Source organism: Hemiscyllium ocellatum, chromosome 5 (genome assembly GCF_020745735.1).
Source record: "Hemiscyllium ocellatum isolate sHemOce1 chromosome 5, sHemOce1.pat.X.cur, whole genome shotgun sequence".
Lineage (NCBI taxonomy): Eukaryota > Metazoa > Chordata > Chondrichthyes > Orectolobiformes > Hemiscylliidae > Hemiscyllium > Hemiscyllium ocellatum.
In genome coordinates, this window is record NC_083405.1 from 124,891,910 (window position 1) to 124,910,219 (window position 18,310).

At 40.2% G+C, this 18,310-nt stretch overlaps 1 protein-coding gene across 1 annotated transcript in view; it reads left to right on the forward strand.

The window, feature by feature from the left end:
- The window catches only part of obscnb (obscurin, cytoskeletal calmodulin and titin-interacting RhoGEF b), an 821,414-nt gene that overhangs the window by 454,185 nt on the left and 348,919 nt on the right, over window positions 1–18,310 (forward strand). The window contains exon 51 of the mRNA XM_060825732.1: window positions 1,274–1,540. Within this exon, the coding sequence (XP_060681715.1) occupies window positions 1,274–1,540 (267 nt within the window). The remainder of the gene's footprint in view (window positions 1–1,273; window positions 1,541–18,310) is intronic.

The window sequence follows — 18,310 nt, forward strand, 5'->3', positions numbered from 1 at the left end:
TTTTTGCAGGGTGAAGGATTCCATAACGAGAGGTCATGCTTTCAAGGTGAGAGGTGGAAAATTTAAGGGGGATACACGTGGCAAGTACTTCACAGAGAGGGTGGTGGGCGTTTGGAACGCATTGCCAGCAGAGGTGGTTGAGGCAGGCACGGTAGATTCATTTAAGATGCATCTGGATAAATGCATGAGTAAGTGGGGAGCAGGGGGATACAGATGCTTAGGAATTGATCGACAGGTTTAGACATTACATTTGGATTGACTCAGGCTTGGAGAGCCGAAGGGCCCTGTTTCTGAGCTGTAAATTTTCTTTGTTCTTTGATCTTCTTATCATCACACTCCTGGTCCCATAGGTACCGGATATTAAAAAGTTTACTGTAATTAAAAATATGATAGATTTTTGAAACATTGAGGAGTTGAGGGCTATGATAACATGGGTACGAAGGAGGAATTGAGCCTTGGGCAGATCAACCATGATCTAGTTGAATAGCATGGCAGGCTTGGAGGATCGAATGGCTTAATTCTGCTCCTTTTCTCATGTTCTTGCTATGATCTGCAAACACTCAACAATAGTCAGTAATAGGGGATGCTATACTAGTTATTATCTTTTTATCCGCTTGTCCATCGCTTCATGCACTTTCTAGCTTGATATAACAAGAGTTTAAGACATTGCCTTTGTAATAAAATCATATTTATTTATGTTTTATTGTAGTATGCAACTTGTTACATAATATTAGCTACTGGCTGAACTCGTACAATTGACTACCATGTAAGACTATTTAAGTTGATCTATTTTGAGAATGTCAGAAGCTGTCAGAAAGTTACCTACAAAAGCAGACAGTGGAAAATGGAAGCCAGAGCATGCTGGAAATAATCAGCAGATCAATCAGATCTGGTGGAAAGAAATAATTATAAACTTGCTTGTTAATAACTTTTCATTAAAATGAAAAAGTCATCTACTTGAATGTTGAGTATAATTGTCATACATAATTGAATTGTTGTTGGATCACACTATAAGTTATTTGTTGATGTATTTGTATTTCATATGAAAATAATTATCTTTACAACACAGTTCGTTGTACAGGATGTCAATGTTTTTGGATAAATATTAAAGTTTCCCTGTCCGGATTTATGTGACTATTGATGATCTACCTAATTACAATGTTCAGTGAAAATGAATGGGAATACATTTTTGTTACTCAATGGTTCCTTGAGCTCTTTGCTATGGTAGGATCTGGACCAAAACATCAGCTGATTAAATTCTTTTCTCCTCTAGTTCTCCCTGTGGTTTTCAAGCAAGAACTTAAGAACACAGAAGCTGATGAGGGTGATATGGTCACTTTGTTCTGCGAGATTACCAAACCTGATGCTCCAGTGAAATGGAAGAAAGGCAGTGTGGTACTCCAGTCAGGTGATAAGTATAAAATGAAGCAAGAAGGTTGCTGCATTCAATTGTCTGTATACAATCTAAAACCAGAAGATCAAGGAGAATATACCTGTGATTCCGGGGATCAGAAGACTACTGCATTTCTAAAAGTGAATGGTAGGAGTCACTTCAGTACTATATCATTTAAATCTAGGAAAAAATGTAAGTCACAGTCCTCTGTCTTGAAGCATTTAATGTTGTATGTGCTATTTTGAGATATGTTACTCGAGTCTTATTTCTCCTTGTAGTCAGCCATGTCACACATTATTTCCATTTTTTTTGTCTGTTGTCTTTATATATTAAATTAATTATGGTGATTCAGTAATCCAAAGTAGATTTCTTGATGTTTAAAAAATGTTTAATAACACGATTACTGGAAATAACTGATCTGTATGTTTTAATATTTGTGTCTTTTGAGGATGGATGTTCCTGATTCTTTCAGTAAATACAAAATCTGGGCAAGGATTCAATTAAAGCAAATTACACTGGAATTTGAAAATATATAAAGGTCCTGAAAATGTGCTGAAAATAACAGAAGTCCAGATTCGGTATTGCTAAGAAGCATAGAAGTGTGGGAATTATGCACCAGTCAAGCATTCTGCATTGTTAATGACTTTCATGATCCTTTCTGACAAGACATGGAAGTGATTCTCATGTAAAGATAGTATCCTAAGTAGAATGTTTACTAGTCTTATCTTGTATTGACAAATAATCAATGTGAGAATATTTACTAAAGCAATTATTGAACCTTAACCAAATTAGAGTAGAAATAAGGATGTCCTGTACCACTGGATGGCTGTAATTGGATTTCATCCTTTACAGCAGAATTATTCCAAACATTTAGCTGTACTGTTGCCTAGAAAATTTCATCTAGGCGAATTCAAACCAGGAGAGGTGTGCTGGTCTAAAAGATTGCAATCTTAACATTTCCAAAGATATAGAAATCAATGGTTGCAGAAACAATTTAGTATGACTGATATGTATCATTTGCTTGTTATCAAGTGTACTCACCTGGAGACAAGGATCTGCAGAGTTAGTCCATTCACTGAAATCAACTAGAAAAGAGACTTCCCTTCAATCAGTGGTGGATATGGCAATGTGATAAAGTCACTAATGAATGCCTTACCTATTTGGTTTTAATTTCTGCACTGCAGCTAAGAGAATTTAAATTCTGTTAATAAACATGAAATTAAAAACTAGTCTAATGTTGATCATGAAAACATTGTTGCAATAACCCACCTAGATCACTATTGAAATCAGCTATCCTTCCTTCATCCAGCCTTCGTGTGACTGCAAATCCACAGCAGTGTGGTTGACTCAGTAATGCCTGAGTTGTATCAAACTGTGATGATTCCTAACAGGAAGAAAACTGAATGGACTACCTGACACAATTGAAAGCCTAGCCCTGTCAACACTATTGATGTCATTACTAACATCTACAGGTTTGTGACATCAGTGGTACAGCTGATCTAGCAATAGGGGTGTAGAGTGTAGCAATAGCAATATCTAGCAATAGCCTGGCATTGTCTGTAAGGCAAGACTCAACAAATACGACTATGTCCCAGACACCATTATCACCATACCTGGTTTTGTGTTACCTCAAGAGCAGGAAAGGTTCAATGAAGAATGCAGGACAGCATGGCAGCAGCAACAACAGTCATAACTAAAATGAAATCTAAAACTGGTGAAGCTAAAACACAAACCTATTTTGTGCCAAACAGCAGAAGCAGCATGCAATAGAAAGGACTAAGTGTTCCCACAACCCAATGGATCAGATTTGAGCTGTACAGACCTGTCATTGCCAGTTGTGAACAGTGGTGAATAATTAAACACTCAATAGGAGGAACAAGCTCTACGAGTATCCCTATCCTTAATGATGGTGAATCCAGTGCATCTGTGAAAAAGACAAACTTAATAATCCAATATTGAACTATGTAGGATAACATTGCAATGTTCTGTTGCTAATTGAAAGCAGCCTGTCCTCATAACATAAGATTTAACACTGGAAGTTAGGTTTGTTTTTAAAAGCTTTCTGATAACCTTGCAAGTTTCTTTTGTAAGAGGCAAGAGAACCATAGTTAGCCAAATGAATTTTGCTTTTTTTTCCTGAACTGTCATGTGAAACTTTTTTAGGTGACTAAACCTCAACTATCCTTAGATGCACATCGAGGGTTAAAATTCCTAGGTTTTGTTAATCTGAGCCCAGTTTGTCCAGCCTCAAGTAAAATGATGTGTCCCTTTACGTAGAGAGAATAAGTGCTCTGTAATCAGGAAAATGGTATGTTTATTGACATTGTACTCTAATTGATGCATGATTTGGAGATGCCAGTGTTGGACTGGGGTGTACAAAGTTAAAAATCACACAACACCAGGTTACAGTCCAACACATTTAATTGGAAGCACACTAGCTTTCGGAGCAAAGCTCCTTCATCAGGTGGCAGTGATGCAGACAGCATGACAGCAGTAAGATGTCAGGCTATCTATAGCTGTATAATCAAAATGTTTTTGATAAATATTCTGATTATATAATTAAAGCGATTCTTTCATATTGGTGATAATGTTGAATCCTTTTAGTTGAAATTCTTTCAGTTGCCTGCTGTAATTTCCATGGAATCGTCATTGAAACTAGGAAAAATATGACAATTCTCTGGGATTTCCAAAGAATTTGCACAAAAGTAACACCAGCTGAACAGGAGAACCATTATGAAAATTTAACCCTTTGCTAAACTATATGATGTAACTGCTGATATTTGTAATATAACATAATATGAAAATTATGATGATGCAACTGATCATATGACTTTACATCTGTAAGAGAAACCGAGAGAAGACATCTGACTGGAAGATGCAGAAAGAGAGTGTTCCTTGGAACTACACTAAAGTTACATTTAGTAACCTTTAAAGTACAGATGTAAGTAGATGGTATTACAGTATATCAGGAGTGGAAGAGCCTAAGTCAAGGATAAGACGCCAACAGCTTCTTGGAGTATACATATAGACACCAGCACGACAATGCTAAGAAAGAATATCTAACTACGTTTGTTGCAATACTAACCCAAAGCATAAAATAAAGCATGGTGGCAGCAAGGAACCTGTAGGGCCAGGATGTGAAGTTAGATCGAAGTCCATAGAACATAGCTGAAAAGTGAGTAGACTTTGTAGATCGAGCTGAAAAAAACTCCAAATGCCGAGAAAAGAACTCTGAAGATTTTGAGCACAATACAATGGGCTGGGCAAATTCCAAAGGGTAGAAAATAAACTTTGGAACACTTTGAATCCAAGCAACATATGTGGAATATCTGAAGCGTGAAAACACAGAAATGGAATCCTTCAACAGAAAATAGCAAAAATGTCAATTCGCACCCAGGTCAGTATAGGACAATAGTAGGTCAAGTGACACCCCCAGTAGACATTTGCCTTATTAGTCCTCCCCACAAGCATTACCTCACTTTCCCAGGTTAAATTTGATCAGTCCATTGACATTTTCCCCCAGTTTACGGTAACATTTCCATCATTTATCACATTATCAATTTTTGTGTCATCATCAAGCCTCTTGATCATACATCTTCTATTTAAGTCCACATCATTAATGTACATCATGAACAGCAATGGCACCAGTATTGTGGAACCCCATTGGAGTCAGATATCCGGATTAGAAGCATCCCTGTACTTCAACCTGTACTTCCTGCCTCTGAGTCAGTTTTGAATGCTACTTTGCCTTGGATCCTGTGGACCAATCTGTCATGAAGTACTTTATTAAATGTTTGCAAGTTTCATGTAGGCAATATCAAATGTATAGTCCTCATCAATACTCCTGGTTACCTCCTCAAAACATTTCATCAATTTTGTCAAACACGATCTTCTGATTTGGTTAGGTAAAGCATTGGATGAAAGTGCTGCAGTTCATTAATTAAAGTATTCAATGTGTTCTTCAGCCCTAAAAGAAATCTACTCAGACTGAGATTCAATCAACTATCTCAGTGGCTGGAACTATTTATTGAGGCCTTTTTAAGGACTTTATCCTCAAGTAAGATGTTGTGGATATATAATTTAAAGTGTGAAGTTTGTAGATCCTGTATCAAAGTCAGTGTGAGGAGTAGAATATGTTGAATTTTCTTGAAGAAGTACCTGAAGTTGGAACAGACAATCCTATTTGATTATGCAAACATGGATTAGGGCCTAATCAGCTCAGAATCATTGGGAATTCTTTTGACACAGGCTCCACATTACATCATCATCCTTCTAAAACACCATCAAAAGAGCGGAAATCAATATATTCAGTTGTTCACAGTATAGTCAAAACAGACCTGCAAGCACAATGAATGTCCAGCAGGGGGAATGGAGTGCTACAGATAAGACTAACGGGGAAACTTTAAAATATATCGCAAGACAGCGCCATGTTCATCATCACAAAAGTATAGGAAAAGTCCTGCAAAAGAAAAGAATTCTAGTAAAATGGAGATCATACAACAAGAAAACTTTCAAGAAATTTAAGATGAAGAGCAAAAAGCTAAGACAAACTTTCTAGGTGTGGTCAAAGACAGTCAACACTGATTATGGACTATCAACTTCAAAACAAATTGTGAAACAGAATTTGGACTTGCCTCAGGAAAATGACTCAATACTGGGAGGTAGCTTGCATAACTGAAAAGATAGGAAAAGGAATTAGAGCATTCCAGTACAGGAAACAAGAATATTTCAGAGGGTTCAAGGACATAATCGATTTGGCCAGAGACAAGAAATAACAAGGATGCAATTATGTTGCTTGGTGTAACATATAATTCAACTGGTGGGGAGGCTATAGAAGAACAAGTCTGTAAAAACAAAGAGGTGTAAACATCCATGCAATTGTTGTGATCGGGAACTTCAGTTACCCACATATAGACTAGGATACACATAGTGTAAGGGACATTAAGGATAGATGTTCTTAGATTGCATTCAGAAGAATTACCTACCACAGTATGCGTCTTGTCCAATAAGAAAGCTAGCACTGCTACAGATGTTTCTTGGAGATTAGATGGGCTAAGCGGAGTCATAGAGTCATAGAGATGTGCACCACAGAAACAGATCCTTCGGTCCAGCTCGTACATGCTGACCAGATATCCCAACCTAATCTAGTCCCACTTGCCAGCACCCGGTCCATATCCCTTCAAACCATTCCTAGTCATATACCCATTCAAGATGCCTTTCAAATGTTGCAATTGTACTAGTCCTTAGGCCTCTTTTATATCTTTCCCACCTATCTCTAGTTCTGGATACCATCCACCTCAGGGGAAATACCTTATCTATTTACCTTATCCATGCCCCTCATTATTTCGTAAATCTCTATAAAGCCATCCCTCAGCCTCCGAAGCTCCAGGGAAAACAACCCCAGCCTATTCATCTCTCCGTATAGCTCAAATTCTCCAACTCTGGCAACATCCTTGTAAATTTTTTCTGAACCCTTTCAAGTTTCACAACATCTTTCCAATAGGAAGGAGACCAGAATTGTATGCAATATTCCAAAAGTGGCTGAACCAATGTCCTGTACAGCTGCAACATGCCCTCCTAACTCCTATACTCAATACTCTGACCAAAAAAGGAAAGCATACCAAATGCTTTTTCACCACCCTATGCACCTGTGACTCTACTTTCAAGGAGCTATGAATCTGCACTCCAAGATCTCTTTCTTCAGCAACACTCCTTAGGACTTTACCATTAGGTGTATAAGTCCTAAGATTTGCTTTTCCAAATTGCAATACCTCGCATTTATCTGAATTAAACTCCATCTTCTACTCCTCAGCCCATCTGATCAAGATCCCGTTGTAATCTGAGATAATCTCTTTGCTGTCCACTACACCCCCAATTTTGGTATCATTTGCAAACTTACTAACTAACCTCCTATGCTCACATCCAAATCATTTATATAAATGATGAAAAGTAGGAGACCCAGCACCGATCGCTGTAGCACTGCATTAGTCACAGTCCTCCAGTCTGAAAAACAACCCTCCACCACCACCCTCTGTTTCCTATCTTTGAGCCAGTTCTGTATCTAAATGACTAGTTCTCCATGTATTCCATGAGATCTAACCTCGCTAATCAGTTTCCCATGAGAATCTTGTTGAACGCCTTACTGAAGTCCATATAGACCACTCTGCCTTCATCAATCCTTTTTGTTACTTCTTCAAAAACTCAATCAAGTTTGTGAGACATGATTTCCCAAGCACAAAGCCATATTGACTATCCCTAATCAGTCCTTGCCTTTCCAAGTACATGTAAATCCTGTCCCTCAGGATTCCCTCCAACAACTTGCCCATGACTGACTTCATGCTCACCAGTTTATAGTTCCCTGGCTTGTCCTTATCACCTTTCTTAAATACTGGTACCACGTTAGCCAACGTCCAGTCTTCTAACCCCTCATCTGTGACTATCAATGATACAAATATCTCAGCCAGGGGTCCAGCACTCATTTCCCTAGATCAAGTGACTGTAGAAAAACGTAGTGGACGGTGATAACTAAGGTATAAAATGATGGAACAAAATGACATTTGTCAAACAATGATAAGAATAATCAATTGGATTGGATTTCAATAGGGCAAAAATAGATTTGGGCTAGGTGCACTGGAACTCTAATAACCTTGTCTTTTTTATTGAAAACAACAAATGATGGAGATCACAATGGGTCAGGCAACATCCATGGAATGAGAGCAAGTTAACATTTCGAGTCTGGATGACCATTCATCAAAGCTCTGATGAAGAGTCATCTAGACTCGAAACATCAGTTTGCTCTCTCTCCATGGATGCTGCCTGACCCACTGATCTCCAGTATTTGTTGTTTTCAGTACAAATTCCAGCATCTATTGTTATTTTCTCCTACATTGTCTTTTTTTATTTTTGTGATTTTAAAACTGTGGACCTCAATGAGAAAACAACTTTTAAAATCTCCACAATCACCTGTTGAAGGAGTGGCATTCGGAAAGCTAGAGCTTCCAAATAAACCTGTTGGACTATAACGTGGCGTTGTGTGATTTTTAATTTAAAGTCAAGAGTCTGGGAAAATGGCTACAGTTATGGTAGGCTTTGTAAGCAATTGTTGGAAGAAACAGTGATTGAAATTCAGATTGGAAATGATATGGAACCAAGGGTGTGTACTGATGCAGCTCTTGATAGTAACAAGAAGTTACTTGATTCTTGGGTGTGTGGCAGTTATTAATGACAGAGACCTTTTGCTTGCCAACAAGTATGTGATTGGCTTTTGGGTGACTAAGCAGCTTGGAGCTAAAATTAAGTCACAGATACACAGCGATAGAGAGAGGAAATATGAAGTTCTGCTCCCAGCCCCAAACCTAAACTGATAATGCGAATTGATAAATCAGAGATATTTTCCCCAAGTTAAATCAGCTGCTCTGTATTTCTTACAAACTATTGGAAGCATCCCAGGAAAGATATCTGAACAATAGAAGTCAGGCCAGCTGATGAAGGATCATCTCAATATTGGGAAGCAAAGACCATTGAACTGACCCTCCAATTTTTGTACCTCCACAAATAATCTATATTCCTCATTTGTTTGTCTGTGTGTCCAAGGAGGAGTTTATAAGAGGATTAGAACTTGTTATATATGAATGGTATATCTGTTTACCTGTGGCCATAGTCTAATTTCTTGTATTAGACAATAATTGTTGTTCAGTACAGAAATCTGATCTCTGCTTTCTACCAACCTTGGCCTGGGGTACTGTGAATACTTGACAAAAAAACATTGAAAACTTGACAAAAAACATGTTATGACTCAGAGAATAGTTAATTCATGGTGCACTAGCAATGGTTTTTAAAAGAAGTAGCCAAACAATGGACTGTCTTTAATGAAGCGAGGATTTTGTGAATGAATTAAAAGAAAATTGAGGAGACTTGATACAGTGAATAAGAATGAGCTATTTCTATTGAAGGAGAGGTAAATAACTGGGGCAAAGATTTAATGTAATTGATCGAACTAGCAGTGAATCTTTAGAATTCTTTACACCAAAGGACTTTTGAAGCTCAGTCATTAAGTAAGTTCAAATCAGAGATTGATGGAATTTTTGTTACTAATGACTTTGCATAATATGCTGAACGTGCAAGACTATAACATTGAGGTGGTTGATAATTCATGAACTTCAATGGCAAAGCAGATTCAGTGGGTTGAATGGCTTCTGCTCCTATATTTTGATTCTACTCATAAAGAAGAACAGATCTTTAGCAACCAGATGGTGGTCTCGAACTCACTGCTCAGAGCTGCGGTCGAGGCAGAAAATCATAGCATTTTAAAAAATACATGGATACACGATTAATCTAGAGCTGAAAATGTGTTGCTGGAAAAGCGCAGCAGGTCAGGCAGCATCCAAGGAGCAGGAGAATCGACGTTTCGGGCATAAGCCCTTCTTCAGACCTAAAGGAGGCTCATGCCCGAAACATCAATTCTCCTGCTCCTTGGATGCTGCCTGACCTGCTGAGTTTTTCCAGCAATACATTTTCAGCTCTGATCTCCAGCATCTGCAGTCCTCACTTTCTCCTTCTACACGATTAATCTAGCTTACTTTGGTGTACTGATCTGCCGTGAGTTCACAAAACGACTTAAATACTTGTAGCTTTCAGACTAAGTTATTGTTACTGAAAGTTCTGAATCTTAATAATAGCTTAAATGAACGTAAAAACAGGTTGCCGTATCATGAAGCTAGTTTTTAGACGTCGCGCTATTTGATGTAGTTCAGAAACCCTACTCTGGCATGGCAGTTTCTGCCACATTTACAGCAAAGGAAGACAGTCACCTAAGAAGATCTGTAGGCCTGTTTTCTATGGGCCCTCTTCTCAGCCAGCAGAGCTTTTTGCTTCTGGTTGCCACTTCTAAGCAGTCAATCTTCTGAGGACCTGGACATCAGTGGATGTCTCTCAGTTGTCATTATCTGTCAACTTCATATCTAGCTTCAATGTAAAATACTGTGAACACTGGACATCAAAACAAACAAAGGGAATGCAGGAAGAACTCCCAGGGAGAGCAACCCTATGGTGCAAGACTTAGACAACTTTACCTTTATGTCATGATATTGGGCTTCTCCTTGTTGCATGGTTTGTTCCAAAAAAGAGTATTGGCTGCAAAAAGCTTATGATATCAGCAAAGCTGAATAGTCTCCATTTTTCCCATTTCTCTTTTCCAAGCCATGATGTCTGAGTTGGGCCATGCCTCGTGGTCAGTGCTCGTGTTAAAATCCATTAGGCAAAGATGTTATAGGGATGTTGCCAATAGCAATGTTAAGCTACTTATGGACCTGGTATTGGATGTAGATACTCAGGGAGCTAACCCGCCCTGTCTGTGTTATGCTATGGGTCGAGTAAACACATTCTGAACTATTTGTTGGGTGATTCTATATTGAGAGTAGCAAGTTATCTGCAACAAAGTCAACACCTAGCTTCCAACATGTGTTTCCTCCTACAAACTATACCCCTGCCAGGTAAATGTATAAAATATTACTTACAATGATCCACGTTTAGCAAGCCCAACAAGTTCTATGGAAGTTATGTCAATATTCGGCTTTTAGTTTCATGTTGACGTCAGCTGGTTTTTGCGTGTTCTCAACCAACTACAACTCATCTATTAATTGTATGTGATTGGTTCAGATGTTCTAGCTTGCCAATTAAAAAGTTGATGTCTTCTTTCCTTTGGTTTAGTTTGCTTGTTATCTGTTCCAATGAATGCCATATTTTCTGATCAAAAGTTCTAAGCCCAAGCACAGCAGGTTCTTTCAGTTCTGAGATTTTATATAAGGTAAATTTTATTTTGGCGTATTAATTTCTACAGGTTGCATCTTCCACACTGTTATTTACTTTGCAGAGGTTGGTTTTCTGACAAAATGAAACAAATAATCTAATCCTGAATCCCTTTCAATTCAGCAGTGTAGCTAAAACTGATTAGATTTGTCATTCTTTGAAGATTAAATAATTCCGTTTACAGCTCTTTGGATATTATGCATGGTATATAATTTATTATTGTGTTCAACATCACAAAGGATTAAAATAGTAAGAATGAATCATTGCACAAAAAAAGTGGAATTAGCATTATTTTAAGTTCCATTATTTGCAATTATTTACGGCAACACAAAATAAAGGATGCAATTTTAAATGTTTGTAGGAACAGAGAGCTCTGGAGGAGGTATGTGTGCAGAAATCATTGAGTGTGGAAGGAGATTGATAAAAACCAAAAGAATTGCGATGCTGTAAATCAGAGACCCAAAACAGAAATTGTTGGAAAACATCGGCAAGTGTGGCAACATGTGTGGAATCAGAGTTAATACGACTCTTTCTCCGATATTAGTTTGGGGCTTCAACTATTCATTTTATCTATTAAGAACTTAGGTGATGTGATGTTAGTGTAGGCAGAAGTGATATGACCACCTCGGACCTAAAATTGAAAGCTAGAAACAATGAATGTTGGAAAGGACTTGGATGGAATATCAAAGTACTTAGAGAAAATAATCAAAATGACCACTGAAAGGCATTGTGCCTATGGCAAATATATTAGACTATCATCAGCATCTGTAGACCATTGTCAGCACTTTTATGGAAGCATATGAGAACATGAATCTCACCCTTACATTCGCAAGACAAAGGTCCTTCAACAACCTGGCCTGGCACTGTGGAGCAAACTCCCAGTCATCAAGACCCCAGGAGACCTTAGGGACCACTGCCAATACCTCGGGAATGTTCTGTCGGCCAAAGCAGCTATTGATGAAGAGATTCAACGTCATCTCCAATCTGCTAATGCTGCCTGAGTTCAAGGATGTTCGAGAACAACAACTTCAGGTTCAACACCAAAATCATGGTTTACAGAAAAATGGTGGTTTCTGCCCTCTTATATGGCTCTGAGACATGGACTGTCGACAGTAGACCCCTCAAAGCACTGAAGCAGTACCGCCAACATTGCCTGCGCAAGGTCCTCTGAAACCACTGGAAAGAAAGTTGCACCAACATCAGCTTCGTCAATCAGTCCAACGCCCCCAGCATCAAGAACACCTACTACCCTTGATTGATTATGAAGGGCTGGGCATGTTATACGCATGACCAACATGAGACTACCCAATCAGGTGCTCTACTCCCAGCTTTGAAATGACAGGTGAGCCCCAGGTAGACAGAGAAGGCACTTCAGTGATATTCTCAAAGTCTCCCTGGCGAAGTGCGGCATTCCCAAAGACACCTGGGAATCACTAGTCCAAGCTTGTCCAAAATCGAGGAGAAGCATCCAGGAACAAAGAACAGCACAGCACAGGAACAGGCCCTTCGGCCCTCCATGCCTGCGCCCCTCCAAGCCTGCGCCATCATATTTTGTTCTTCTTTTACTAAAACTGTCTTCACTAACAGGATTCATATCCCTCTATTCCCTTCCTACTCATGTGTTCATCCAGGTACTTCTTGAATGCTATAGTGAAGACATTAGGAAGACATCAAACACCTTGAGACTCATCATTGGGAAAAAAATGGAAGCCTATTGAAAACAGTAAAAGGAGCACGCTGCCACACCAATGCTCCATCCACCCCTTCCTGTGACCGCTACCTGCCCCAACTGTGAGCCTGCGATAGCTATATTGGTCTTACAGCCACCTACAGACTCAAACTCAGAGTGGAAGAGTCATCTGTGTTGGTGAGGGACTGCTGATGATGACTATAGAAGCTAAGCCCAAATGCTCCTAACATGGAATGCGACCAGTAAGAGTGTGCAAACACTGGGAGTTGAACTAAGTATGGGAGTTTAGGCGAATGTGGAAGGGAGGCATTGGCTGTATCTTGTTCCAGTCTTTGTTGCAAGGTGCTGCTTTATGGTCGAAGTACTGCTGAATTAGTGGTGCTGTGGGTCTAGGTGCATACCACGTTTTGTTGAGGAGGGTGAACAGCAAAAAGGTACAGGTAAGTTAATACCTTTTGTTTTCCTTAAGTCAGCTTGTTGTTAAAGGGGCAGAGATGGCTGTCAGTGGAATGGTATGCTCCTCTTGTCAGATGTGGGAGATCATTGAACAGTCAATTGGCCCTGGCTACTGTGCTTGCAGGAAGTGTATCCAGCTGCACCTTCTCTCAGACTGAAATAGATCTGTTAGAGTGGCAGTTGAAAACACTGAGAAACATAGAGGAGGGAGAGAGCATGATAGTAATTTCAAGAAGGTACAATCAGGAAGATGGGTGACCACCAGAAGAGGTGGGCAGGTAATGCACGAGTCTCTTATGGCTATCTGTATCTGAAACAAGTATACTGTTTTAGAGACTGTTGGTGGGGATAGCCTCACATGGCAAACAAACAGCACAGCCAACTCTTTGGCACCACCACTGGCTGTGCCGTAAAATAGGGTATGGCAAAGTCCAAGCGAGCAATTATAATAGGGGACTCTCTAGTCAGGGCATTTCTGAAGCTGTGAGCGTAATTCCAGGAAGGTGTGCTGCCTCCTTGGTGCCAGAGTCAAAGACATCCTGGAATGGTTGCACCAAATTCTTAAAGGTGAGCATGAGCAGTTGGAGCTCGTTGTATACACAACAACATAGGTAGAAAAAGGGATGAGGTCCTGCAGAGTGAATATAGGGAGTTAGGCAGGAGGTTAAAAAGCAGGGCCTAAAGGTTAATAATCTCTTAACAGTAGTGAGACAAGGGGAAAAATGAGACTGGTACAGAAATTAAAAGGAGCAATTTAAATGGACAAGACAGCCAAGACCATGGCAGAGAGCGAAGGAAGACTGATGAATTAAAATGCATTTCTTTCAGTGCAAGAAGCCTGACAGATAAGGCAGATGAACTCAGGGTATGGACGGAAACTTGGGACTGGCATATCATAGCTATTTAAGAAATATGGCTGAGGAAGGAACAGGACTAACAGCTCAATATTTCAGAGTAGAGATGCTCTAGGTAAGATAGAAGGGGAGGCAAGAGAGGAACGGGAGTGCCATTTTTGATGAGGAAAAATATCATGGCAGTATTTACTGAGGATATATGGAATTCATACAGTGTGAAAAGAGACCATTCAGCCTATCGTTTCCGCCAAAGAGTATCCTACCCAGACCCAGCCCCAATCCCTGTAATCTTGCATTTCCTATGGTTAATCTACCTAACTTGCACATTTTTGTGCTGTGGGAGGAAACCAGAGCACCCAGAGGAAACTCACGCAGACGCAGGGAAAACGTTAAAACTTCACACAGTCACCCAAGGCTGGTATCAAACCTGGGTCCCTGGCACTGAGGCAGCGGTGCGAACCACTGAGCCAGTTCGCTGCACAATATTCCTGGGGGGAGTCCAGTGAAGTTAAATGGGTGGAACTGAGAAATAAGATCACCTTGATGGGATTGTGCTATAGACCTCCAATATTCAGTGGGAAATTAATGAGCAAATATGTAGGGAGAATACAGATAGCTGTAAGAATAATGAGGTTGTAATGGAGGGGATTTTAACTTTCAAAACATAGATTGGTACTGTCATAGTATTAAGGGCTTTGATGGGGATGAATTTGTTAAGTGTGTTCAAGAAAACTTTCAAAATAACATGTAGGTGGCCATACTAGAGAGGTGGCAAAACTTGACCTCCTCTTGGGAAAGAAGGCAGGCGTACGTGACTGAGGTGTTGGTGGAGAGCAGTGACCATAATTCTACTAGTTTAAAATAACTATGGAAAAGGATAGGCCTGGTCCAAAAGTCGAAGTTCTAAACTGGATTAAAGCCAGTTTTGATGTTGTTGGACAGGAACTTTCAAAAGTCAATATGGGTAAGCAGTTCACAAGAGACAAATGAGAGGCTTCCACAAGCCTGATAGCAAGAGTTTAAGGTCAGCAAGGCAAGGCTTGCAGGCGTAGGGAACTCTGGCTGACTAGAGATATTGAGGCTCTGGTCAAGAAATATAAGGAGACATGTATCAGATATAGATAGCTGGGATCAAATGAATCTTTGAGGAGTGTAAGTGTGTAGGAGTATACATAAGAGGGAAACCAGGAGGGACATGAGATAGCTTTGGCATATAAGATTAAGGAGGATCCAAAGAGATTCTACATGTATATTAAGGGTAAAAGGGAGAGAATAAGACTCTTTAAAGATCAATGTGTGGAACCACAAGAGATGGATGAGATCCTAAGTGAGGTTAATCTGGACAAATGCAAGGTGATGCATATTGGGAGATCTAATACAGGAGGAAAGTAAACAGTAAATGGCAGAACCCTTAGTGGTGTTAACATATAGAGGGATCTAGGGGTACAGGTCCACAATTTCCTAAAAGTAGAAACACAATTGGATTAGGTGGTCAGGATGGCATATGGCATGTTCACGTTCGGCTTAGAGCATAAAAACTGCCAAGTCAGGTTGCAGCTTGAGAGAACTTCAGTTAAGCCATATTTGGAATATTGTGTACAGTTCTGGTTGCTACACTAACAAAAGGATGTGGAGACTCTGGAGAGTCTTCAGATGTTGCTGGATTCAGAGGGATTGGACAAACTTGGTTTGTTTTCACTTGAATGTCGGAGGCTGAGGTGTGACCTGATAGAACTTTACAAAATTATACGAGGCAAGGATAGAATGGATAGTCAAGTCTTCTTCCTAGGCTAGAAATGTCAGTTGCTAGGGGATATAGTTTAATGTAAAAAATATTAAGTTTAAAGAAGATGTGAAAAGTAAGTTTTTTTATGCAGAAAATGCACTGACCTGAGGAGATGGTGGAGACAGGTACAATAACAACATTTAAGTGGCATCTTGATAGATATATGAAAAGACAGGGAATAAAGGGATATAGACCAGATCTTAGATGCACCAGGATTTTAGTTTAGAAAAGCATCACATGCTTGGTGGGCCAAAGGGTCTGTTCCTGTGCTGTACTGTTCTTTGTTGGACAGGAGTCACATATTAGTTAGATAGTATATATTTATCACCACATAGTTGTATGTGTCTAGTGATTTGGAAAGTAAAAGACCATTGTTTAATTACACAAGAAAAATAATGAGACCTTTAGTTTAGCATGATCAGCATTTGAAGACACGTCCAGCCTGAGGCTGACAATATAATTGTCTCACAATTTACTTAGGAAATCTAATGCCCCAGAGAATGCCAAATGAAGATTTTTTTTGGATGTTTGGTGGTGTTTTAAAAACATTTGTGCTGTATAAACAAAAAACACACAATGCCTGGTTGGCAATGAAACTTCAGATATGAAAACTCGGCAGATGGGAAAGATACAAACTCTTGACCTTAACAAATTTGGTTGATAAAAGAGATTGAAAACAATAGGGCAATAGGGATTAAAGGAGATATTACGGGAGAATGGCCATGAGCCAAAAGCTTTTAAATGTTTGAATGCTGGATTCAGAAATGACGGGTGACACAACATAAGCAGGGCAAAGGTGAGAGTGCAGAGGCCATGTCAACACGATGCCTGGAGGAAGAGCACCTCATCTTCCGCCTAGGAACCCTCCAACCACAAGGGATGAACGCAGATTTCTCCAGCTTTCTCATTTCCCCTCCCCCCACCTTTTCTCAGTCCCAACCCTCAGACTCAGCACCGCCTTCTTGACCTGCAATCTTCTTCCCAACCTCTCCGCCCCCCCCCCCCCCCCCCCCCAGCCCGACACCCTCACCTTAACCTCCTTCCACCTATCGTAATCCCAATGCCCCTCCCCCAATTCCCCTCTCCCTACCTTTTATCTTAGCCTGCTTGGCACACCCTCCTCATTCCTGAAGAAGGGCGTATGTCTGAAACGTCGGTTCTCCTGTTCCTTGGATGCTGTCTGACCTGCTGCGCTTTTCCAGCAACACATTTTTAAGCTCTGATCTCCAGCACCTGCAGTCCTCACTTTCTCCTTTGACATACTGTGTCAGGAAGCCCTCCTGCACACACTGGACAAAAACTGATCAATCCGACATACTAGAGTTATAGCATTTCCAGTCAATGGTGGGGAAGTTAAAGTCCCCTATAATTAGATTAGATTACTTACGGTGTGGAAACAGGCCCTTCGGCCCAACAAGTCCACACCGTCCCGCCGAAGCGCAACCCTCCCACACCCCTACATTTACCTCTTACCTAACACTACGGGCAATTTAGCATGGCCGATTCACCTGACCCGCACATCTTTGGACTGTGGGAGGAAACCGGAGCACCCGAAGGAAACCCATGCAGACACGGGGAGAACGTGCAAACTCCACACAGTCAGTCGCCTGAGTCGGGAATTGAACCCGGGTCTCTGGCGCTGTGAGGCAGCAGTGCTAACCACTGTGCCACCGTGCCGTCCAATGACCATCCTGTTCCTTTCATTCCTGCCCAGAATTATTTTGCCAATTCTTCCTCCACATCCCTGGAACTTTGCGGAGGCCTATAAAAACTGCAAGCAGTGTGACCTCTCTTGTCCTGTTCCTAACCTCAGCCCATACCACCTCAGTAAACAAGTCCTCGTCAAAAGTTCTTTCAGCCACCATTATACTGTTGTTGACTAACAAAGCCACACCTCCCCCTGGTTTACTACTTTCCTTGATCTTAATAAAAGATCATTAAACTGGAACCTGCAACATTCATTCCTGACCCTGCTCTAACCATGTCTCTGAAATGGCCACAACATTGAAGTCCTAGAGCTATCCATATTGCAAGCTCACCTACCTTATTCCGGATACTCCTGGTGTTGAAGTCAACATACTTCAAACCAGCTTGCTGTCTGCCAACACACTCCTGTGACCATGAAATCCTGTCAATGTCCTCCCTACTCTCATCCTTTTGTGTACTGGAACACCTTTCAACCAGAACTTTCCGAAATGAAGATAGGAAACATTTTCACATGTAAATGATGTATAGAATAGTCTTCAAGCAACAGTTATACTCAGTCAGTTGATAACTTTGTATACTACATGAAAAGATATTTGTTAACCAAAATTTTAAAGGAT